This window comes from Camelus bactrianus, chromosome 13 (assembly GCF_048773025.1).
Source record: "Camelus bactrianus isolate YW-2024 breed Bactrian camel chromosome 13, ASM4877302v1, whole genome shotgun sequence".
NCBI lineage: Eukaryota > Metazoa > Chordata > Mammalia > Artiodactyla > Camelidae > Camelus > Camelus bactrianus.
Genome location: NC_133551.1, coordinates 12,434,304 through 12,458,942, shown reverse-complemented (window position 1 = coordinate 12,458,942; position 24,639 = coordinate 12,434,304). Strand labels below are relative to the sequence as shown.

The 24,639-nt window shown below is 39.7% G+C and overlaps 1 protein-coding gene across 9 annotated transcripts in view; it reads right to left on the bottom strand.

Annotated features, from left to right (window-relative positions):
- Nucleotides 1-24,639, bottom strand: part of KYAT3 (kynurenine aminotransferase 3) — a 57,676-nt gene that overhangs the window by 32,826 nt on the left and 211 nt on the right. For 5 of the 9 annotated variants that reach the window (XR_012511130.1, XM_010963295.3, XM_010963296.3 and 2 more), the window contains exon 2: nt 18,761-18,860. The exons of 1 other annotated variant lie outside the window; for it this stretch is intronic. Coding sequence is in view for 4 of the 8 variants with exons in the window: in XM_010963295.3 (XP_010961597.2) it covers nt 18,761-18,859 (99 nt within the window). In the remaining 4 variants the exon portion in view is untranslated. Of the gene's footprint in view, nt 1-5,411; nt 5,530-18,735; nt 18,861-24,639 lie in introns of those variants that run through there. 3 more of the 9 variants (XM_045522902.2, XM_045522904.2, XM_010963298.3) reach the window with 3 other exon arrangements.

Here is a 24,639-nt window from a genome sequence, read left to right as displayed (position 1 = left end):
TTAAAAAAGTGTATTAGACATTTAGGTCAGATCTACTTACATCAAACAAGCTACAGTGGGGCAGAAAAATATTAAAGGCTAAAATCATGGCACAGCACACAATTTTTTCATTCTTTAGCTTCTAAAATTAAGTTTACAAATCTCCCAAAAGCACTGAATTAGCTTTGAGTTCAGTGTTAATAAGCTGCTGTTGGAAATTAAAAAAAAAAATGCCTGGCAGCATCTCTACAAAGATTTTCCTAATAGAATATTAAAGCAATTTTAATTCAATCTAAGAGGAAGACAATGATAATGGTTATTAAACAGACCATTGTTCTCGTTCTATTTCCAATAATGGAACCAAGAAAAATACAATTTCACCGTCATATGTTTAATCTTTGAAACTCCCGTGAAGTAAATCACATGCAAATTCTCCAGAGGTTAACGTGCCTTCCAGGACAATGTCATGATTAAGTATCCACCTGAACATAATGCTATTTTAGAGGCTACAATTATACAACTGAAAACTCCCAGAAAGATAGAGAAAACGGTATTTTAATAATTGTCCTTTGTCTTCTCTAAAAAAATGTTTGAAACGATGATTCAGTCTGTGACTACAAAGTGGAGATTCATGTATAAAAGTGAGCACAGTCTACAGTAGATAATTTAGACACAAAGTATAATTTTACCTAAAATATTTAGGTAATTGAGATCCAAATGCATTTTCAGATTTAACTTTCTTTTAAGTGTATGTCTAGAACAGCATCTTCTCTCACTACCCTCCCTGCCTCTTCCTTCCCACTGTATGCCTCAACCGTTCTGGTATTTCAAATATTATAGCGCCTTCTCCCACAGGCTCCACATGTGATACTTCCTCTAACCAATGGCCCTTGCATACCAGTTTCTCAGCCTTTTGTTTTTGGTTACCACACCCTCCTACCCCCATCCTGGCCCATGGAGACTGTTTTAGGCATTTTTTCCTAATCATCTCTTCCCCTCTCCCTCATTAAATATTAAGAAAAAAGATTTTGTCAGGTAAAGTTGAGTACTGGATGATCACAAAACATTATACTAACTATGATTTATTTCACCTGCCAAGCACCAGTTTCTCCCCCTTGGGGTCAACTGCACCTCCGTTAAGAATGCATGTTCTATATATATTTGATCTAATCCTGGGTCTCCACCACCTTGTCTCTTCACTCGGCTAACTCCTATTCCACCTGCCACCTTCAGTTCTCAAATTAGACCTCATCCCTCCAGACAGTCTTCTCTGATTCCCCACGTCAAGGTCAGATGCTCATCCTACGTGCTCCTACGCCATGCAGCATTTCCAGTACTTACTACATAACTTTTTTTTTCCTGTTTATTTGTCTGTAATCGTCCTAGACTATAAACACTACAAGGACTGTTTCCAGCTTGCTCACTGTTCACTGATGTGTGTATTAACTAGATTTCTCCGAAGAAACAGACCGATAGGATGTGTGTCTGTGTGTCTGTGTGCATGTGCGTGTGTGTATATATATATATATATATATATATATTTATTTTTAAGGAACCGGCTCATGAGCTTTGTGGGAGCTGGCCAAGTTTGAAATCTGCAGCGTGCCAGCAGGCTGGAGACCTAGGGAAGAGCTGACTGTGGCAGCTGGCGTCCGCAGGCGGTCTCGAGGCAGAATTCCCTCCTCCTGGGGGAACCTTGGTCTTTCTTCGCTTATGGCCTCTAACCGACTGAATCAAGCCCGCCCTCATTATGGAGGGTAATTTGCTTTACTTAAAGTCTACTGACTGAAGCATTAATCTCACCTGAAAAATACCTTCCCAGAGACATCTAGACTGGTGTTTGACCAAATATCTGGGTATCGTGGACTAGCCAAGTTGACACATAAAATTAACCATTACAGTATCCAACACATAGTACTATGCCTGGCACTTAGCAAGTTTGTAATAAATATCTGATGAATGAATTAAAAAAAAACATACATTAGAAGTCAACTTATGGTGTCAGTTACCTTAGGTTAATGCTTCAGTAACACATGACCCCAAAGTCTTAGTTGCTTAAAATCATTAAGGTTTAATTCTTTTTCATGCTGCATGTCCACTGAAGGTCAACTGCTGCTTTGGTTCCAGTCACTGTCACTCTGAGACAGGCTGATGAAAAAGACTCTATCTGGAATACTGCCAGTTTCATGGCAGAAGAAAAAAATTCTTAAAAGTTTCTGCCTAGATGTCTATACATCGTTTCTCCTCACATTTTATTGGCTTAAGCAGTTTCATGGCTAAGTGTGACACCAACATGGCAGAAATGATGTCTGCACGTGTAACAGGATAGGTGGTTATTATGGGTTGAAGTGTACCCCCTAACCCCGCCCCACTTCTTAAGCTGCAGTCTTATCATCCAGTACCTCAGAATGTGACCTTATTTGGAATTGCAGATGTCATTAGCTAAACTGAGGTCATTAGGGTGGGCCCTAAATCCAATGTGAATGGTGGCTATATCAAAAGGGAAATTTGAAGACAGACTGGCATACAGGGAGAATGCCGATGAAGATGAAGGCAGAACAGGCAGAAGTCGTAAAATAGAGACAAACAAAACAAAACAAAAACCACGTAGTGCCTGCCCACCCACGTCCTCTTTGAAGGAAATCCTGCTCAAATCACCCATTGAACAAGTTGCGGCTACTGAGTCACCAGTGTCCCAGAAGGAGAAAAGAGGGGGGGTGGGAATGAAAAGGTGGTCATAAAAGTAATGGCTGAAAATTTCCCAAATTTGATAAAAATATGGATAAATGCAATAGACTTTCCCTCTCCTCTGAACTTTTCTATATTACATTTGACATTTGAAGCAAAAAGTATAACATTGTGTGATGTTGTTTAATATGTGGTGAAAATATTAAAGGTAATTATGTTATAAATGGGACAGTGCAAAAGGACTTGAAGGGAGGTAAGGCTTCTATACTTCATTCAAACTTGTAAAATGTGGACCAGAGTAGATCTTTGTCGCTATGGAAAAGCTCTGTATCTTGATTGCAGAGGTGATTGCAAGAATCTGTACTTGTGATAACTCCACATATACAATGGACATTGTATAATGCACTGTACAATGTCAATTTCTTGGTTTTGATATTGTATTATGGTTACGCAGGATGTAACCATTGGTGGAGACTGGGTGGGGTAGAAACGACCTCTGTACTATCTTTGTAATTTCTTGTGAATACATAATTTTTTCTAAACAAAAAGTTAAAAGTAAAAGATGATGGAAATAAAAAAAAAGATGAAGGTAGAGATCAGGGCAGTGCACCTGCAAGTCAAGGAGCAAGTGCGCCTGCAAGTCAAAGAGCACCAAAGATTATCAACCAAGCACCAGACGCCGGGGCAGAAGCATGGGACAGTCTTTCTCACAGCCCACGGAAGGAGCCAACCCTGCCAACACCTCAATCTTGGACTTCTAGCCTCCTAAACTGTGAGGTAATACATTTTTGTTGTTTGAGCCACTTAGTTTGTGCTACTTTGTTAAGGTTGCCCAAGGAAACAAATACAGTAGGAAAAATGTATGTCACCCTACAGTGTCCCAAGACATCATGATTCAGCAGCAGGTGCAAGTGCTCACTGTCTAAGAATTATTGTCAAGAGTAGATCCAGTAGTAGGAAAATAAAGTAAACCTCAAATCCCGTGGGGAATTAAGTATGAGTCCAGGTGCACAATGGAACATCTATAGGGCATGTATAATTCTTAGACAGCTAACTCCCTCAGGTGGCTTCTGTTCTCAGGTAGATTAATGCCTGGCACACATAACACTGCTACAGCATCAATGCAAAACTGCTACTGAAATAACGAGCAGCATCTTTTGCTGCCACGTAAAGCTGAAAAGTGCAGTTCTATAGAATCACCACTAGGTGCCACTCTTGGCAGAGATGAGCAAAAACATTAAGTCTTCAAAATTGCCATATGATCCAGCAATTTCATCTCCAGGTATTTAACCAAAGAAAAGAAAAACACTAATTTGAGAGATAAATGCACTCCAATGTTACTACATCATTATTTACAATTATGCCAAGGTAATTTCCCACTGATAGACTGAGGGATGAAGAAAATGTGGTATATAGATATAAATATAGGTACAGTTGAATATACTGAGCCATAAAAAATTAAATCTTGCCATTTGTAATATTATGGATCTTGAAAGTATCATGCTAAATAAAGTAAGTCAGACAGAGAAAGACAAAAACCACATGATCTGACTTATATGTGGAATCTAAGAAACAAAACAAACATAACAAAATGAAAACAAAAACTCAGAGAACAAATGAGTGGTTGCCAGAAAGGGGGTGGTGAAATAGGTGAAGGGGATTAAGAGGAACAAATCTCCAGTTATGTAATAAGTAAGTCACAAGGATATAATATACATACATATTCCTTATGGAATATGGTCAATAATATTACAGTAACTTTGTATGGGGAAAGATAGTTACTAGACTTATCGTTGTGATTATTTCATAACATATACAAACGTCAAATCACTATGTAGTACACCCGAAACTAACACAATATTGTGTCAACTAGATTTCAACTTAAAAAAAATGTTTATTGCAATGGAACTGGAATAGGAAAGTTTGGAAAGAAAAAAGTATTATCCATTATCCTAAGACCCCAAAACACTCATTTCAATTGTATACAATGTGAGGGACCTGCCTTTACAACTTGATGCATTTAGATGATATAGGACAAGTGTAGAAAGTCTTCCCAAATGGTGGCCTGAAGTTGGGGAAATCAAGGCTGTTAACATGAGTCAAGTGTAGAAAAAATTAAGAGTGCAAGAAAAGGCCAGAAACAGAAATAATAAAACTAACGGCTGGAAAGGTGGAAACAATAACCAGGCAAGAGAAGCAGATGGACTCAAGTACTTCAAGACTAGGCTGGAGCAGAGAGTGAGCACCCGTGTAGTGGGCAGCCCTGTGGCATGGCGCTAGGCTGCTGGGGTAGCCTACACGTCCACTGTCTTTTAGATCTGTGACTTAGGTATTTACACTTGTAATCACGTGTACTTTTTATTAACTGTCTTTTCTCTTAAAGTAATAGAGGAGAACAAATCTGACTCGGTATTGCATCTGTTCCTTTGACCACTGTGCCCTGTTTTCTAGGCTTAGTCTTGCCAGCTCTGCACTTTCTGTGAAACAATATTGCCTTTAGCCTGAAATAGACAGGAGAGCCTATTATTCTCCAGGCTCTGACCTTTAAGGATGTCAGCTCTTCTGCACTCAAGCAGAGATGGCAAGTTGCAAAATAGAGAATAACCTTTGTTTTGTTGGAGGTTTTGCAGGAGCACCATGACCTAGCCCACATGGACGGCTGCAGAAACAAAGAATTCCTGCACCAAAAAGTTTGCAACAACCAACAACACTCCCTCCCGTTTTTTTGTATAAAAGGAGCCTACTTTCAGACTGGAGCAGGACGGTTCTCCAATACATTAGTTGGCCATCCTCTTGGTCTGCCAGCTTTCCAAATAAAGTCACTGTTCCTTGCCCCAACACCTCGTCTCCCGATTTATTGGCCTGTCGTGCGGTGAGCAGAAAGAGTTTGGACTCGGCAACATTAACAGAGTATCTTAAACATTTTATAAATTTTCTTACCATACAATTTCACTTTTAATTAATAGGTAATATTTCAAGTTGTTTATATATCATACCTTATTCACCCATTCCCCCATTATTTAGGCATGTTATTTCTGAATTTGTAGGTAGGTATATTTCTACTGTGTATTTAATTATGTGGTCCCTGCTCTGTTTCCTTCAGTTTTAAAGTCTGATGTGAAAGGTGAAGGCCCACTTGTAATACAAGTATTAACTATCACAAGAAAGATGACAAATATCCTCAATGTTTTATTTAAACTAACCAAACATAATAACTTTTGACTTAATTTTATGGATAAATATATATACACACACATGGAATTTGTATATATATACACATATGTAAGATATATTTGTTTAAAAAATACCTTGAGACAAATGAAAATGAAAGCACAACCACACAAAACTTATGGGACCCAGGAAAGGCAGTGCTAAGAGGGAAGTTTATAACGATACAGGCCTTCCTAAAAAAAGAACAATCTCAAACAATTTAACCCACCAGCTGAGAGAACTAGAAAAAGAAGAACAAAAAACCCCAAAAGGCAGCAGAAGGAAGGAAATTATTAAGATTAGGAAGGAAATAAAATAGAGATTAAAAAAACCATAGAAAAAAAATCAATCAAAGGCTGGTAAATGCTGGAGAGGCTGTGGAGAAAGGGGAACCCTCCTTCACTGCTGGTGGGAATGCAGTTTGGTGCAGCCACTGTGGAAAACAGTATGGAGATTCCTCAAAAGACTAGGAATAGACTTACCGTATGACCCAGGAATCCTGCTCCTGGGCATATATCCAGAAGGAACCCTACTTCAAAATGACACCTGCACCCTAATGTTCATAGCAGCACTATTTACAATAGCCAACACATGGAAACAGCCTAAATGTCCATCGAAAGATGATGGGATAAAGAAGAAGTGGTATATTTATACAATGGAATACTACTCAGCCATAAAAAATGACAACATAACGCCATTTGCAGCAACATGGATGCTCCTGGAGAATGTCATTCTAAGTGAAGTAAGCCAGAAAGAGAAAGAAAAATACCATATGAGATCGCTCATATGTGGAATCTAAAACAAAACAAAACAAAACAAAAAAACAAACAAAGCATAAATACAAAACAGAAACAGACTCATAGACATAGAATATAAACTTGTGGTTGCCAAGGGAGCAGAGGGTGGGAAGGAATAGGCAGGATTTCAAAATTGTAGAATAGGTAAGATTATACTGTATAGAACAGGGAAATATACACAAGATCTTATGGTAGCTCACAGAGAAAAAAATGTGACAATGAATATATGTATGTTCATGTATAACTAAAAAATTGTGCTCTACACTGGAATTTGACAGAACATTGTAAAATGATTATAAATCAATGAAAAATGTTAAAAAAAGATATATTTGTGAGTGTGTATATACATACATACAATTTGATATTTGATGTTCTAGCAACCACAGACTCTTAGTGTCATTTTCCTTCATTCCTTAACACTTACACCACTTCCTAAATGTCTTTTTAAATTTGAATACAGATCTATTTTAAAAAGAAACTTCGTGCATCTTTCCCTTTGGAAAGGGAATTTATTGATACATTGCCAGTTTGAGAGCTGGCAAGAAACCTGACTGTTCCCCAACCTGACTAAAACCAAACTCTGTTAACACTCTTTCCTAGCTTGAAGGGTAAGAAACAGACAAGCACGTGGATGCCTCTGAAGCTCCAAAACTATACGACTCAGATCTCTTAGCTGCACAGACAGAAACTCAATCTGAACAGAGAGAAGAGGAATTTATTAGAAAGCTCATGTCTCCATGGGAAGGTAAGAAGTGGAGCCAGCCTCAAGGGTAACTTGAAACCAGAAACTTGAACCTTACCAGGTCTCTGCTTCATCTACTTTCTATGCAGCCTCAATCCACTTTTCTCCACAGGAGACAAAACACAGCTGTGCCTCCTAATTTCACCAACACAGAGGGCCCGAGAGTTGCTTTCTCTGGTTCTATTTTCAAAAATTCTAGGGAAGAGCTCTGAATGGCCTAGCGTTGGTTAATCAACTGTGGCATTTACCCCAATTTAACAAGTACTATGTTAATATGCCTATTAAGACTATGATGAATGATATTAGAGAGGGCAGTGCAGAGCAAGGTCATGAGAGAAGTAGAGATGCAGTCAAATGATGCTTTTTACTTTTTTTGATGCTTTTTTTTTTTTTAATGTACTTACTACTCAATCAAAAAATGGTACAGACCTGACTCCAGCCCCTCCCCAGCCCCTCCAGGTGTGCTAAGCTAGAACCTGTCAATGCCCTGGATAATATCTTTCTAAATATACTAGGGCCTACTGAAACATAAGGCTGAAACGGGGAAAAGAGCATTTCCAGAAAAAACAGGAGGAACTGCTATCCTTAGAAAAGGGGAGGGGTTCCAGGGCACAGCAGTCCCCACAAGTCCATCTAAATGGGAAGGCTGAGAGAGAGAGAGGTGCAGACCCCCCCACACGTACAGCAGAGCTGAAGGCACGCAGCATCAAACTCCTCCATCTGGAATGATAGCCAGGGGAAGAGCTGATGGAGAACCAAATTCTAAGGCAGGGTGAAATTAAGCTTCCCCTTATATGCCAACCCGTGGATTGCTAGTGACTGCAATCTCACGTCTCCCTTATCCTCTGACCACACTGGCTTCATGCACGCATGTAGCAAATACGTACTGAATCCTTAATCTTGTGCAAGGCACTTTTCTGCTTGGGATACAACAGTGAGCTGAACAGACTAAAATTCCCTATTCTCCTTGAGCCTGTTTTCTTTCTGGGTCTGAAACACTCCAGGATTATTCTCATCTGCTGTACATTACACGATTCCATGTAATTACCCCTCCTTTTTAGAAGGAGTAATTTTGACACTGGCCATGGGATTTGCTCTGGGCAGTGGAAAGTGAATGAATGTAACATAGACTAGGTCCAGGAGAAGCTTTAAGAAGCGTCTGAATGTTTTGGTTCAGCCTCCACGGTGAGAAGACCATGTCTCAGGTGTGGGTTACTCCTTTAGCCCAGATTCTGCAATAAAAAACCACACAGAGTGGAGCTGTAATCTGCGGCAAAGCCACAGCGGACTTGCAGTCTACATAAAACAGTATTACAATAGAGGACAGTTACAAAGATTAAGTGGGATATGATGTAAAGCATATGCAAAGTACAGTGGCACATGGCGAACACTCACAGTATGTTTATTATTGCTTGACTGAAAAAAAAATCCATAAAATCTGTTATGATACTACAAGAAATTAGATATGCCACCCCAAGCCATTCCAGTTTGACATAATGATCACTTTGAGCCAAAGGCAATTGTGAAGAAGCAGACACAAGAAAACCTCTGCCTCTCGCCCTGCTTTCTACCTGGAAGGGCAGGACAATTCCTAACACCAGAGACAGTTCTAGACTCTTACCAGCTGAGGTAGCACCAGAGGACTCCGCACAAGGGACCTGGTCAATATAACCCTTCTCTTCCATTGGTGAATTTTTCCTTTGGTCACTTCTCTGCAAATGTACTGTTCTTTGTTCAGATGCTTGATAAGCCCAAGCTCTAACCACCCCACTGAGTTCCCCTGTGTGCATGTGCAACACACATATTGATAAACTGCTTAACTCTTGTTTAATCTGTCTTTCGTCAGTCTAATTCTCGGGGCCTCAGCCAGAAACCCTAGGAGGGTAGAGGAAAAATTGTATTTTTCCCCTCTCCTACAATATTCAGTAGGCTCAAATATCTCTTAAATAGTTACGAGATGAGCCATAACATGAGAGAAAGTATTTGCAACATGTATCTTACAAAAGAAGCTTATCTATAATGTATAAACTTTTACAACTTGATAAGAAGGCAAACAACCTAGTCAAAAATGGGCAAAAAATCTGACAGCCACTCCACAGAAGATACACGAATGGCCAAAAAGCACATAAAAGATGCTCAGCATCATTAGCCATCAGGGAAATGAAAATTAAAACCACAATGAGGTGCCACTAGATACCCATCAGAATGGCTAGAATTATAGACACTGGAGTGTTGACAAGGATGTGAGGCATCTGGAAGGGTTGCACTACCCTGGTGGGAATGTAAAATGGTACAACCGCTTTGGACAACTGCCCAGAAGTTACTTAAAAAAACAAACATAAATCTACCACACAATCCAACAATGCCACTGTTACGTATTTACCCAAGAGCAAAGAAGACCTAAGTCCACACAATGGCATCTACAGAAATGTTCATAAGAACTTTATTCAAAACAGCCCCAAACTGGAAACAACACAAAAGTCCATCAACAGGTGAATGAATGGGTAAACAAAGGATGTATCAGTACAATGGGATGCTAACTCAGCAATAAAAAGGAATGAACTACACCACAACAAGGGTCAATTTAAAGGCATTTTGCGTGTGAAAGAAACCATACACAAAACAGTACATATTACATGATCACACCTATATGAAATAATTTTTTAAAAAGCAAACTAATCTATATTGACAAAGCAAAACAGGAGAGTGAGGGATGGACTGCAAAGGAACAGGAGGCATCTTTCAGGTGTGATAGGAACATTCTGTATATTGATTGTGGCAGTGGATTCATGATATACACATTTAAAAATAATTATTGAATTGTATACTCCAAATGGATGTAGTTTATTGTGCCATTATAAAGCTGATTTTAAAAAGATGCCAGGATAGTTCTTATAAAACTAAAGATAGTTTTACTATACAATGTAGCACTCACTCTCCTTGGTATTTATGCAAAGAAGGTGAAAAATTATGTCCATATAAAATCAAGCACACAGATGTTTATAGCAGCATCCAAACAATGGAATATCATTCAGTACTAAAAAGAAATGATCTATCAAGTAAAGAAAAGACATGGAGAAAAAGACGTTAATATTACTAAGTGAAAGAAGCCAATCTGAAAAGGCCACATACGGTGTACGATTTCAATTATACACGTTCTGGAAAAGGCAAAATCAGGCAGACAGTAAAAGATCAGCGGTTTACAGAACTTGGGGGAAGAAGGATGAATGGGTAGAAGACAGGATTTTTAGGGCAGTGAAACTCTTCTGCATGGTATTATGAAGGTGGATTCATGTAATTACACATTTGTCAAAACCCGTAAAACGTACAATACCGAGACTGAACCCTAATGTGAACCATGTGTGAAGGAAAAGCCCAGATGGGCTAACGAGCTAAGTCACAAATCTAAGTGTGATAAGTGTTGGTTTACTGATATAAGTTCTGCCGGGCTAACTCGTAAATCTGAAGTTTAGTGTCAGTTTACTGGGCTAACAAGCTAACTCGTAAATCCAAGCTCAACAAGTGTCAGTAACGTGATCTGTTCCGAATTGATAAGCTCCAGTGTACTGATTCCTTGCTTTTTGTGTTTGAACCTTATTGGCTAATAGCCCCATACTTGTAATTAACCCTATAAAACCTCATGTGCACGTCTTGGAGGTGCTCAGAGCTTCGGAGCAGAAGCCCCTCTGAGCCCGCCAGCGTAATAAATCTGAGTACTCCAACCCTCTGAGTGGTGCTTATTTCTTGGCTGGCCTGTCATTTCCGTAACACATGGACTTTGGGCAACAAGGATGTATCAAGGTAGGTTCATTGTTCCTAACAAGGACACTACTCAGCGGAGGGATGTTGACACTGGGGGAAGCTATGCATGTGTGGGGCCAGGGGGCTCACGGGAACTCAGGTTCTGCTATTTTGCTCTGAACCTGTAATGCTGTAAAAAAAATTTATTAAAATTTTAAAAATTAAAAAAAAAAAGAGCTTACAGGGTATGGTGACATCATGTTCTCTTTCTTTGGACAAAATGCTGCTCAAGCTAGCAGACATTAACAATTATTTCACAGACATTAGGTGTTTTCTAAGGTATCCATTGAAAAAATAGACAAATTACATACTTTTGCCACTAGATAGCAGAGGAAAATGACAGAATGTTGCTGTAATGGATGAACTGAGCGGAACTGCAAAGCAAGGGACACTAAAAAATATATGAGAAAACATCCAAGTAAGTAATACATATTTAGGTATTTATTTTACAATTAATTGTGCCTGATATGTTGTAGCTACTGGTATTTGTTGACTAACCAAATGAGTGAAAAAGGAGTTTGGATTCCTTCTGAGATAATATATTGTAGAAAAAATCTGTGTGCAGTGGCTACAGCACCACCTTACAGAGCCAATCCGAGCAGCCAGAATTGGGCCTTGAGCTGTTCTGCACCTTTGTAGATTAAAGGTAACTGACCAGCATGCAAATGCTCCTTCTAGAGCATTGACTTTTGATTGACTTCCTTACACCCTCAGGAAAATAGCTTTGCCTTCATTTTCAATTCAATTCCTCTACTACATACAAACTTGTGCCTTTTGACTTTTCCTTTGAACTGGTTGTAACGTTTGATTATTCTCCCATATGAATATAATAAGTCTTTAACACATCTTTATACTTGTATGACTCATGATTTTACATTTTTCTGGAAACCTATGTTTCAACTATACATGTAGAGAAACAAGGCTATCGGTATTAAAAACAACAGGCTCCAAATGGAGTCACGTATGCCAAGCCCCACTTCAGCAAAATGAGACCTAACTTAAATACAGTGCCAGCCTCTCCCAGAAGCAAATCTTAACCTAGTCAATCAGGACTCACTTGGTCAACACAAGTGAAGAAATCTGCCTAACAGGCCTCTGCCACCCTGGAAAGAAAAGTGACCTTGCTGAGACAGGAAGGGGGCAGGGCACAGCTATTCAATGAATAACAGTAATTATACCAAAATGGTAGAAAGTTCAACTCCAACTAGGCCTTGAGGATTAAAATGGCAGGAGGTATGACTTCTAGTGGACCTTGAGCCTCATATACTCCTGGTAACATATCAGCATGATAAATCACATGCCCACAGGCACCATGAAGGTCAAAGAGCAGGTGGTGGCCCAGTTCCTGGGAATCCCAGCCTCTTCCCCAGGGTTGTTAGAACAGTCCTCCCACTTGTAGGTGTGGAGCTACCGAGCCCATAAAAACTGGCAACATTGCCCCTCAGGGCCCTCTCTCTCTTCCTCCTCTTTGGAGACTGCCCACACTCTGACTATGGAGCATGTACCTACTTTTACTCTAATCTGAGCACCCAACCCCCACACCTCATGGCCTTTCTCTTGCTTTTTGATGTATATCTCTAAATAAATCTACCTTTACTCAACTGTGGCTTGCTCTTGAAATTTTTGCTGCACAACGCCAAGGACCCATACTTGGCGGGCATGTTCCAAGGGCTCAACCGAAGCCTGGGACACAGCCCTCCTCATGCCCCACACCCGTTTTTCCAGCATCACTGCCACAACCAATCTGCTTTTTGCTTGTATAACTTCCTTGTCCCTGCTCCTTTTCAGTTGTACAGCTCCTCAGAGCTCCTTTCCATCTGCTGATTGGATGCTGCCCGATTCATGCATCACTGAGTAAAGCCAATGAGATCCTTAAAATTTACTTTGTTTTTTAATGTTGGAAACAAGGGTTTCTCTAAACCTGGGAGCTGATAGAATAGACAAGTAGATAGCTGGCATACAAGGGAACGGGGTCAATGCCTGATTTAGTCTCTGAAAGTTGGATCCAATCAAAGATCCTACAGGAGTGAGTGGGTGTATTGCCCCCTCCCATACTGACAGGGGTGAGCCCCTCTGCCCACCTAGACTGTTCAATCCCATCCTCCCCTCCCATTTCCCCACACAGCTGACTGGATTAGGGTTTGACACAATCTAACCTTATGGAGGCTGCACCAACCAGGACAAACCATGGAAATTTTGAGACTGAGAGACAGGTAGTTTCTGCTGGTCACTTAATCCAGGAAGAGTTACAAAGTTAAATGTGGGCAAGCCTGTGCACAATGCCCCACTGACCTGCCAAGCTCTGTGCTCTAACAAATGCCTACATTATAATTCGAATTTCCAAGGTTGTGTAAAGAGCTTTCAAGCCAGACAGACCTTAGTTCAAAATTAAGGATCAAAACTACTACCTGTGATGGCAGGCGGGTTACGTGATTTCTCTGAAACTCAGATTCCTCGTTCGTTAAAAAGAAAAATGAATGCCTACCTGACGCAACTGTAATGACGACTAAGTGAGCTAACGTCACAGTGGAAAAGTACATACCATCTACTCAAAACTACTGCTCAGTCAGGAACTAGAAAAAATTCTTAGATACAAGTAGGAAGAGTAATTTAACTCCAACGGGGGTAAGATGTTGCATATGAACTGAAAGTACAGTAGAGAATGTGCTCACATAAAAAAAAAAAAAAAAGACCCAAAAAACGAAAGAGCTGTGACGTCCTTAGATAAGGACAGACTAAAAATGGGAAAGTTTTTGTCTTACTTCCTATAAAGTTAAGTGTTTTTGTTTCTGTAGTGGGCACATAAATTTTTGAAATCCTTTTTTAAAAAAACAGACGTTTTAAGAGCAGTGTTAGTTTCACAGCAAAATCAGGTATAAAATACAGAGTTCCCACATACTCCTCTGACACCCCAACAACGACGTGCCCCATCAGAGTGGTACATGTGTTACACGTGTTACAACATTGACACACTATTATCACCCAGAGTCCATTGTTTACATAAGTGTTCCTCTCTTGGTGTTCTACCTTCTACAGGTCTTGACAAGTGTGTGACGCGTATACATCACTATCGTATCACACAGAATAGTTCCCCTGAGAAGTCCTACCTAGGGAAGCTATCTGGAAAAGAAGCAGACAATAGATTATTAATGGAAGAAGAGTTGAAAACCAAAGGGCTACAAATTGCCATCTGAATGACTCAACTTTAAATGAAGACCAGTCAGTCTAACAAAGGGTGACACATCAGGGAGTAGGGGTTGGTGCTCCAGGAGACCCCTCATCAACAATTACTCCTTCCTTCTCTCCTTGTTTCCCCCCTTCCTTCTTTCCATCTTTCTCCCTGTCTCTCTCTCATCTATTAATTCATTCCCTGGCTTTCCAGCATCAGAGGATAATATAAACCTTATCTCCTGGTTTCTAGGCCTTTAAGATCTACATACTAAAATAGGGGACAGAAAGTGATTTTCATCCTGGGTTCCCATTGTTTCTTTTCTTGCTGTATAGCAATAATATTTTTCTTAATATTTAAACCATTATTTAAAATTACAGAAGCAAAAATGAAATTACAGAAGAAACTACAAAGAAAAAATAAACTGTTTTTGTAAAAAAAAGAAAATGATCCACACAAAGTCTAACCCATCTCCTATCGCATTACCTTCCAGAGATAAATTTCACAGTAAGCTTTCTACAATGTTAACAATGGTGTGGATGAGATGGAATTTCTAGTGCAAACAGGTTTACAGTAAGTAGTCTGGCTTGTTCGGGCAAGTCTTTTTCGATTTATAAAAAACACCCCAGACTTACAGAGCCAGAATCTCTCAGGATGGATCCTGGGCATGCGCATACTAACAGAGTTCCACAGATAATAATTCAGCACACACCAGCCTTAATTTAGTACCATGGCTTTATCTGCTCATCCTGGGTGACTGCACCCACTTTTGTGGCTTCAGTCAACTTCTCTGCATGTAGGACCTGAACTAAGACATTCAAGATGGTAATAAAGAGGAGAGGTAGGACTCAAGACGATTATGAGGTAGAAATCAGAGCATTTACATGTAGAAGGAGAAGTTGACGATGGTTTTTATGAAAATTTCATACCTATATATAAAGGTTGAGAGGTTATGCTGAACAATATGAAACTGTCAATATTTACCTATTTAACCTACAAAAATGACAATTTCATATGACTCAGCATAATATAAAACACTCACACACACGTTACCCAGATTCAATAATGATACCAAGATTTTGCCTCATTTGCTTCATCTCTCCTGCTTTTCCTTTTCTTTCTCTCTCTTTTTTTATTGCTCAGTAATTTTAAAGCAAATCTGAGACCTTAAGTTATTTCACCACTATATACTTGGCATCTAGCTCTAAAACAAAGTGGATATTTTCTTATATAACTTCAATGTCATTATCACTCACTAACAGTTCCTTGGTATCATCTAATACCCAATTCAGTCACATTTCTCTGAAAGTCTTTCAAAATATCTTTTTACATTTCTGTTGATTTAATCAAGTTCCTAAACAAGGTCCACACATCACATTGGTGGTTGTGGTTCTTAAGCCTCTTTCCATCTCAGTGCAGTTGCTCTGAAACACTACCTCCCCACTTTGCCCTAATGCTACTGATTAGTTGAAAAAAACCAAGTAAGGCATCTATCCTGCAGTTATGACCCACATTCTGGAGTTTTTGGTTTTCCATGATGTCACATAACCTGGTCCTCAATCTGCTGTATTTCCTATAACTGGAAGTCACAGCGCCTGCACTTACAGTCACATAAAAAGGAAAGACAGAAATCAAATGATCATCTCAATAGATGCAGAAAAAGTATTTGACAAAATTCAACATTCACTCATGATGAAAACCCTTGTCAGGGAGTATGTAGCTCAATGGTAGAGTGTGTGCTTAGCACTCTTGAGGTCACGGGTTCAACCCCCAGTACCTCCACTAAAAAACAAAAAACAAAACCCAACTAATAATAAATAAATAAATAGACCTGATTACTTCCTCAAAAAATCCCCCAAAAGCATAAAAAATAAAAATTACAAACAAAATAAAACTCTTGTTGAAGTGGGTATAGAGGGAACATATCTCAACATAATAAAGGCCATTTATGAAAAACCTACAGCCCACAGAATATTCAATGGTGAAAATCTGAAAGCTTTCCCGCTAACTTCAGGAACAAGACAAGGATGCCCACTCTTGCTGCTTCTATTTAACATAGTATTGGAAATCCTAAACACAGCAATCAGAAAAAGAAAAAGAAACAAAAAGTATCCAAACTGGAAGGGAAGAGGTCAAACTGTGACTATCTGCAGAGGACACGATACTCTATGTACAGAACTTTAAAGTCTGCACACAAAAACTATTAGAACTAATAAATTAATTCAGCAAGGTTGCAGGATACAAGATTAATACACACAAATCTATTGCTATTCTATACATTAAGAATGATATCAGAAAGTTAAGGTAAAAAAAAATACCATTAAAAAAAAAAACTAGGAAGAAATTTAACCAAGGAGATGAAAGATCTATATGTTGAAAACTATGAAACATAGATAAAGGAAAGTGAAGATGACTCAAGGAAATAGAAAGATAACCTGTGCTTTTGCATTGGAAGAATTAATTCTGTTAAAAGGGCCATACTACCCAAAGCAATCTACAGATTTAATGCAACCCCTATCAAAATATCCAGGACATTTTTCACAGAACTAGAATAATCCTAAAATTTATATGGAACCACAAAGGACCCACAACTGCCAACACAATCTGAGGGGGAAAAAAAGAACAAAGCTGGAGGCATAACCCTCCCAGACTTCAGACTATACTACAAAGTTACAGTAACCAAAACAGTATGGGATTGGTACAAAAAAGACACAGATCAATGGAACAGACGAGAGAGCCCAGCAATAAACCCACCCACCATGGTCAATTAATCCACGACAAAGGAGGCAAGAATACACATGGAGAAGAGAAAGTCTCTTCCATAAGTGGTGGCGGGAAAACTGGACAGCCACATATAAAACAATGAGATTAGAACATTCCTTTAAACCATATACAAAAATAAACTCAAAATGGTTTAAAGACTTAAATGTAAGACATGATATCATTAAACTTCTAGAAGGGGACATATGTGAAACACTCTGACATAAATCATAGCAATATTTTCTTAGATTGGTCTCCCAAGGCAAAAGAAATAAAGGAAAAAATAAAACAAATGGGACCTAACCAAACTTAGTTTTTGCACAGCAAAGACACCATCAATGAAATAAAAAGACAACCCATAGAACGGGAGAAAATATTTGCAAATGATGCAACCAACAAAGAGTTAATATCCAAAATGTACAAACAGATCATATAACACAGTACCAAAGAACCAAAAACCCAATTGAAAATTGGGCAGAAGACCTGAATAGATACTTTTCCAAATACGACATACAGAAGGTTAGTAGACACATGAAAACATGCTCAACGTCACTAATTATCTGAGAAATGCAAAGCAAAACCCCAGTGAGCTATCACCTCACAGTGGTCAGAATGGCTCCCATCAAAAATAGCTACAAATAATAAATGCTGGAGAGGGTGTGGAGAAAGGGAATCCTTGCACACTGTAGATGGAAATGTAATTTGGTGCAGCCACTATGGAAAACAGTATTTAAGGTTCTTCAAAAAACTAAAAATAGAACTACTTATTTTCCAGCAATTCTACTCCTGGGTATATATCTGCAAAAAAAATGAAAACGAATTAAAAAAAATACATGCTCCTCAAGGTTCACAGTGTAACTATTTACAATAGCCAAAACATGGAAGCAAGCCAAGTGCCCATCAACAGATGACTGGCTTAAGATATGGTATATATACAATGGAATATTACCCTCAGATATAAAAAAGGAATGAAACATTGCCATTTGCAGCAATGTGGATGGACCTAGAGAATACTATGCTTAGTAAAATGTCAGACAGGAAAAAAAAAACTACTACATAACACTTAAAAGGTAGACTCTAAAAAAACAATACAAATGAATGTATACACAAAATAGAAACAGACTCACAGACATAGAAAACAAATTTATGGTCACCAAAGAGGGTTGGGAGGTACAAATTAGGAGTGTGGGATTAACAGATACAAACAACTACATACACAATAGAAACTCAACAAGGATTTACTACACAGTACAGGGAATTATACCCAATATCTTGTAATAATCTATAATGGGATATAATCTGCAAAAAAACTGAATCACTAGGCTGTACACCCAAAATTAACATTAATACTGTAATTCAACTACATTTCAATAAAAAAAATTAAAAAATTCAGTGAGATAATGAATACAATGCCCTGCACCATACCTGATACACAGACAGGCAAGCAGATGCCCAGTGAATGCCAGTGCTAACTGCTGCCGAGAGATGACTTCAGCTTATGTAACAGAAATACTCATTCTAATAAAGTACTCATGAAGTAGCTGAAAAATCGTGTCCTGTGTCATTGAAGAATATGTGCGATGTTTTACCTGGAAGTGATTAAGCAATACCTACAGCAGAAGTAGAGAGTCCAAGGATTTTTGAAGCATAAATTGTCTTCAAGAACTTAGCTCTACTGCCACGGGTGCAGAGTCTCCCCAGGGCCAAAAACATGCTATGGGATAAAAGCAAAAAATTTAAATGGAGGAAATATATACTTATATCACTATTAGACACTTAGCTAGCAGATACACAGTAAGCTTGTGTAAAATAGAAATAAAAATTTTTGATAGCTGAGTCTTCTATGATATAATCTCTTATTACTAGAATCATTCTAACAGAATCCTTACACAAATTTATGCAAGTGCCCATTTTAAACTAGAGATCTTTAACATTATCGTGAATTCAAAAAATAAAGCTCTAATTTAGTCAAAAGCAATAAACTAACATAAGTACAAGTTTCATTTCTAGTAGCCATAAAATCCAGAATATTTCAATCTAAGAACTAGTTAAATTTCGGAATCATCTGGAGAAGTCACTAGTAAAAGCACAATTTGTAATGGTAAATTAAAGTTGTTAGAAACAAGTTATTTAGGAAGTTGTTTGAAGAGGATTACAGTAGGTCCCTGATAAGCGTAAAGAATACATGAATGAACTTTGCGTTACTTTCTCAGATGGTACTTCTGAGAAACAGTTCAATAAGATAGCTGGCAAGCCATTTCAACAGATCCCAGGAATCTAACGGCACACATTCTGTGTAATTTCTCTACCTGTAAGGAAATCATTATCAATCATGGGTAAACATAGGGAGATCAAAGCAAAATGAAATTCTGTTATTATACTGGCACTCAGAAGTGGAAGCATTCAGGCCAGCAGAAACTTCCCATAAGGTTTTTTTTTTAATCTTTTAAATTTTGGGGGGTGGGTAATTACGCTTATTTATTTATTACTGTTATTTTTTACTTAACTGACGTCCCGGGGACCGAGCCCATGACCTCATACATGCTAGGTATGCACTCTATCACTGAGCTATACCCTTCCCGCCCCATAAAGTTTTACTCCAAGAATGTTCTATCAGTGGATGGCACTTCCCTTATCTCTCATAATCAAACTTTTAGGGAAAAAAAAAAAGACACTTTATGGACTCAAAGGGACACTGAAGCTAATTACAAATTTCTTTAAGTTACCAAAATGTTAAGGCTACAGAGAGCTTTGGCTGTGAAAAATAATATACTGGATGTTTCTTAAAAAGTGAAATATAAAACCCCGACCTTGTCAATAAAACCTCAGCCAAAATGACAGCCTCTTAGCTACTCCTATCAGCCTATGCTAATCCTCTACAAAGCACTTTTTGTTTGATTGTTTGGCTGATCACCCATTCCCTCATTGGATAATCACCTCGTGTTTTATGTCTTTCAAGTCAAAGACCAGGTTTTCTTAAATCAAGAAATACCTGTTCTTGGGTCATGAATAATTCTGTTCATGAATAAAATAGTAACTGGATTAGGCAGGAGGAAGAGTTTTGAGGAAAGATATTACCCAAACAACAGTAACTATGCTGAACAATCTTCATTCAGTATCATGGAGTTCTTTGATTCAGGACATTTTTTTCCAGCAAATACATGCGCATTTATTTAAGTTCAACGGAATTTCTTTGGTATTAAGGAAAGTGTGAGTAAAATGCTTTCTTGTAAGCAGAGAGGTGACAGAAAAGTCTTCTACCTTATTGAGACAAACGGGGAGGAAACAAAGGACTAAGAGTCAGTATAACTGGATTCTAACCCTTACTCTTAAAAAAAAAAGTTTATTTTTTTATTTTTAAAATTTTTTTGGGGGGAGGTAATTAGGTTTACTTATCTATTTTTTAGATGAAGTACCGGGGATTGAACCCAGGACCTTGTGCATGCTAAGCATGCGCTCTACCACTTGAGCTATACCTTCCCCTGTAAGTCCTTATTCTTGATACTGAAAAAAGTTTCTATCCTCAGACAAGTCCCTAACTCTTGCTTGGCCTTAGTTTCCCCCTATTTCAAAACAGATGAATAAATGAATCCTTGGTTTGAAGGTAATCTCAGAAAGTACTATTAAGTCACTGGCTGGTCATGTGTGAGCTCAGACTGCAGGTCTTGGGAGATTTCACTCCAGGTTGGGTGAGCCATGTCCTCTGGCCACCAGACCTCAGTACCTATTCTCCTTAAGGAGTTGACATTAACTACCAGTTTTCACCTGGAAATTCCGAAAACTAAATCCCACCTCCTCTCCCGCTTTCTACACAGCACATCACCTCCATAAGCAACATATTGTCTGACCACTGACCCAGCTCTTCCATTTGCCAAACTTCCTAGTCTTTTGGAACAGCTGCACCATAATCAGCAAATCCCATTTACCTTTATGTTCTCTGAGTATTCCCTGCACCTTCTAGCCTGAACTCAACCCTTATTACTCCCTTAAGATACCATTTCTATACCCCTTGGTGTCGACTTGCCTCTTTCTTGCTATTTTACCATCCCCAGACTATTACTTCCCTCACCTGCCTCCCTGATGTTAGCTTCCGAACTGCTCATGACTCCTTGTCATTCATTATTCTGTCATTAGGCACACAGTTTTCTTCTCAGCTCCAAGTACTGTGACCATCCCAGGTAATCCCAATGTCTTCAGAGATGACCCCCCCAACAACTGATACCCCCGCGCCCACTGCTCTTCTCAAATATTCCACCCTAGCCACTCTCTCCTACAGTCACACCCTGTACCTTGCTACTACCTCAGCGTGGTCTAATCCCAAAATAATTCACTGAAGCATTCTGCTCTTCGGCCATAAACTACCTATCCAATCAATTATCCTTGCCTGATTATTCCGACTGTTACAAGATCTCTAGAAGGCTGCCTCACCTTTCTGTATTTTCCAATTTAGATGCCAGTTCCACCACTTCAATAATGTTCTTGACGATGCCCTAGCTCCCTGTGTCTGCCTTTCACTATCTATAAAGCCCCAGCCCTGGATGAACTAACTCAATTACAGTGTCTTTTTTTCCTACAGCCCATGAAGGTGTGGGCTGCTGAAGACAGTCACAAAGGATAGCACTGGTGTCACCACAAGTTCATGGTCATTAATCTCAAACGGACCTCCAACACTCTCCAGCATTTCTACTATATTCTATAGGTAAAGGATGGAAGAATATGCCACCTCAAAATATGCCACTTTGGCCTAAGGATTATTTTGAGCTAAAGGCACCTGAAAAACAGCAGAGGCAAGAAGAGCGATCTAATCTGCCCCTTTCTTCCTGAAAACAGGAGATAAAATTCCCATATGAAAGATGCCTTTCCTGTATCGGGGGCGGTTGCCGGGGGGACATTCTTAGACACTAGACAGGGAGTTGAAGCTGAGGGAATGCTGCAAACAGACCTTGTGAAAATAATTCTCATCTTCCTTTAGTCTCCCTGTATTTTTTGGTTACTTTTCCACAATTGCCTCTTTGTTCAACTCAGCATAAAAGCATTTGATTTTGCCACTTCTTTGGGGCTTTATTTCCTTGTGAAAGCTCCTGTGTCACAGAGAATTTATATTAAATGTGTGGTTTTCTCCCGTTAACCTATCTTACGTCAGTTTAATTCTCAGGCCCAGCCGAAAGCCACAGAGAATAGGCAATATTTCTATCCCATAGTACGAAATAATTCTTTCTTTCCCACACTCCTCTAACCTAAAACCCTCTTTAGCAAATGACTGCTTTCTATCACATAGAAACCAGAAGCCATCAGATGGGAACTCAAAACTTAGCCACATCTAAAAAAAATCAAACCTAAAATATTCCTTTTTTCTTCCTTCCTATTATAATAAAGGTAATAAAGGAAGCGACCCTGTTACAAAAGGATAATCCCTCCTCCCATGACTTAGATGTCATTTCTCTTACCTCCACAGAAACCTTGCTTCATTATTACGCCTCTCTTCTGTTTACTCAGCTTTCCTTAACTCTCTTCAATTTAAAAAGATATTTTATTAACTGTCTTTCTCCTCAACCTACACTCCTTAACCCGGTGCCATCTGATTTTTGTACCCATTATTCCACAGAGGCAGCTCTCAGCAAGCCCACTTTGACCTTCATGCTGTTAAATCCAGTGAACATTTTGCAATTCTCACTTTCCTTGAGTTCTCTGCAGCTTTAGCTCTGCTTGTCAAGCCCTGTCTACTTCCAGAAACATCACATTCCCTTGGCTTTTGACATACGACAGTCTGTTTTCCTCCTGCCTCTCCCCCAACCTTCAATGACAGAATTCAGTGCTCAGATCTGCGCTCTTTTCCTCTCACTAATTACTCTCACTAGGTAATCTCATTCTGGAAGGAACTGTAGGGGCATGGGTGAAAAACGGCTCCAAAGAAATCTAAGCAGCCTGATAGATACGGATTCAGAAGCTCTGAAGTTTTTTTCCTTTTGTACTTTAAATAAACCCTTTTTGAGCAGCATTTTTCCACAGCAATTAACATTCCCTATGTATACTCACCGCTAAACTAAACGAATAAATTTGAGTGTCACTGAAAAGTTGGAGAAAATCAAAAGGTATATGGCTTTTAGTTCTAAACGATATTTCCACTGTGTTTTTCGCATTTATTTTTAAAAACAATGTTTTATGAAGAAAATCAGGAAATTGTCAATCAGGGTGATCTAGTAAACCTGATTATGGCATATTATACATAAGATAAACTCCAGAGTCACATACACATGATGAACAGAAAATTAAACTATTTATTATCATTGAAGTAGACTTTAAAAATAAAGATACAGAAGATATGCGTGACATAGTTGGGGTGACCTGAAGCTGAGAAAGCTGATAAATTGCTGGAGGCAGAAAAAGTGAGTAAAGCCGTGGAGTTGAATTATAGTTTGAAGCGCTGGTCTTAAATCCAAGTGATCAATTTATAACCACTTGGCATACAGGAAGGAGAGGTAGGCAGAGATTTAGTTAATTTCACAAAGTCCAGAATGTTCAGGTTAACTGCAAGCAATGAAGATTAACATGAGGTGACCGCAAAAAGGGCCAGTGCTAATTAACGCACAACCCAGGTTCAGAGTCTGACCAGCGGAAAGACTCTTTCCAGTTCATGCTCTGGTTGGTCCCCTTCTAGCCTGCTCCTAAGGCTTACTGCTCCAACAGAGGGCATGCAGGAGATGAACAAGGTCCTGGCTGCGGAAGTACAGCGGGAATAACACGCCTAAAAGCAATATGGTCGGATAAGAACGGGAAAAAACAGCATATTGAGCCGGCACAAGACTTCAAGGAGACTTGGTCCTGGAACCGCCGTTTTGTAGAACTGGGATTCGTGTGATTGATTGTAAACTTCGGCAGAGGGAAGGGGTATGGCTGACTAGGCAGGAGTTGGGGTTCAGCATCACGTGGGTTAAAAGCACCGGCTGACGAGTGGCCGGGTGTGGAAGGGGCGAGCTGCCCCAGCTCCGCTCTCAGGTAGCCGCGGAGGAGCCGCGCCGGCGAGACCCCTGAATTTCCGCACCGAGTGGGGGGCTCCCAAAGCAACAGACTGCACCGCTTTTCTCTCCTATCTGAAAACTGTGGATTCCACCAGCATTCATGTAAGCGGCCAGTCAGCAGCCACCGTATCCTCCGTGAGGAATGCGGGTTAAGGGTGCCCTGGAGTCGTGTCAGCCTCCCACGCCGTTTACAAAACGCCCCATTTGCAAAACCAAGAGCACGAGGGGCAGGCGAAGCCCAGCGGCAGGCGTCTTACCCTGGAAGGCCGGTCACCCCAGCGCCATGCCCCCTCCGGAGGAAACTGAAAGGCCGGCGCTGAGCCTCGGCAGCCCGCCCTGCGGGGGCCAGGGCCGGGGGTCAGCCGCCCAGCCCCGCTCCCCCGCCTCCGCTCGGGAAGGCGAGTCCGAGCCCTGAAGGAAATCCAGCCCCGCCAGGCGCGCAGCCCGGCCAGCCCACCCTAGCCAACTCCTCTC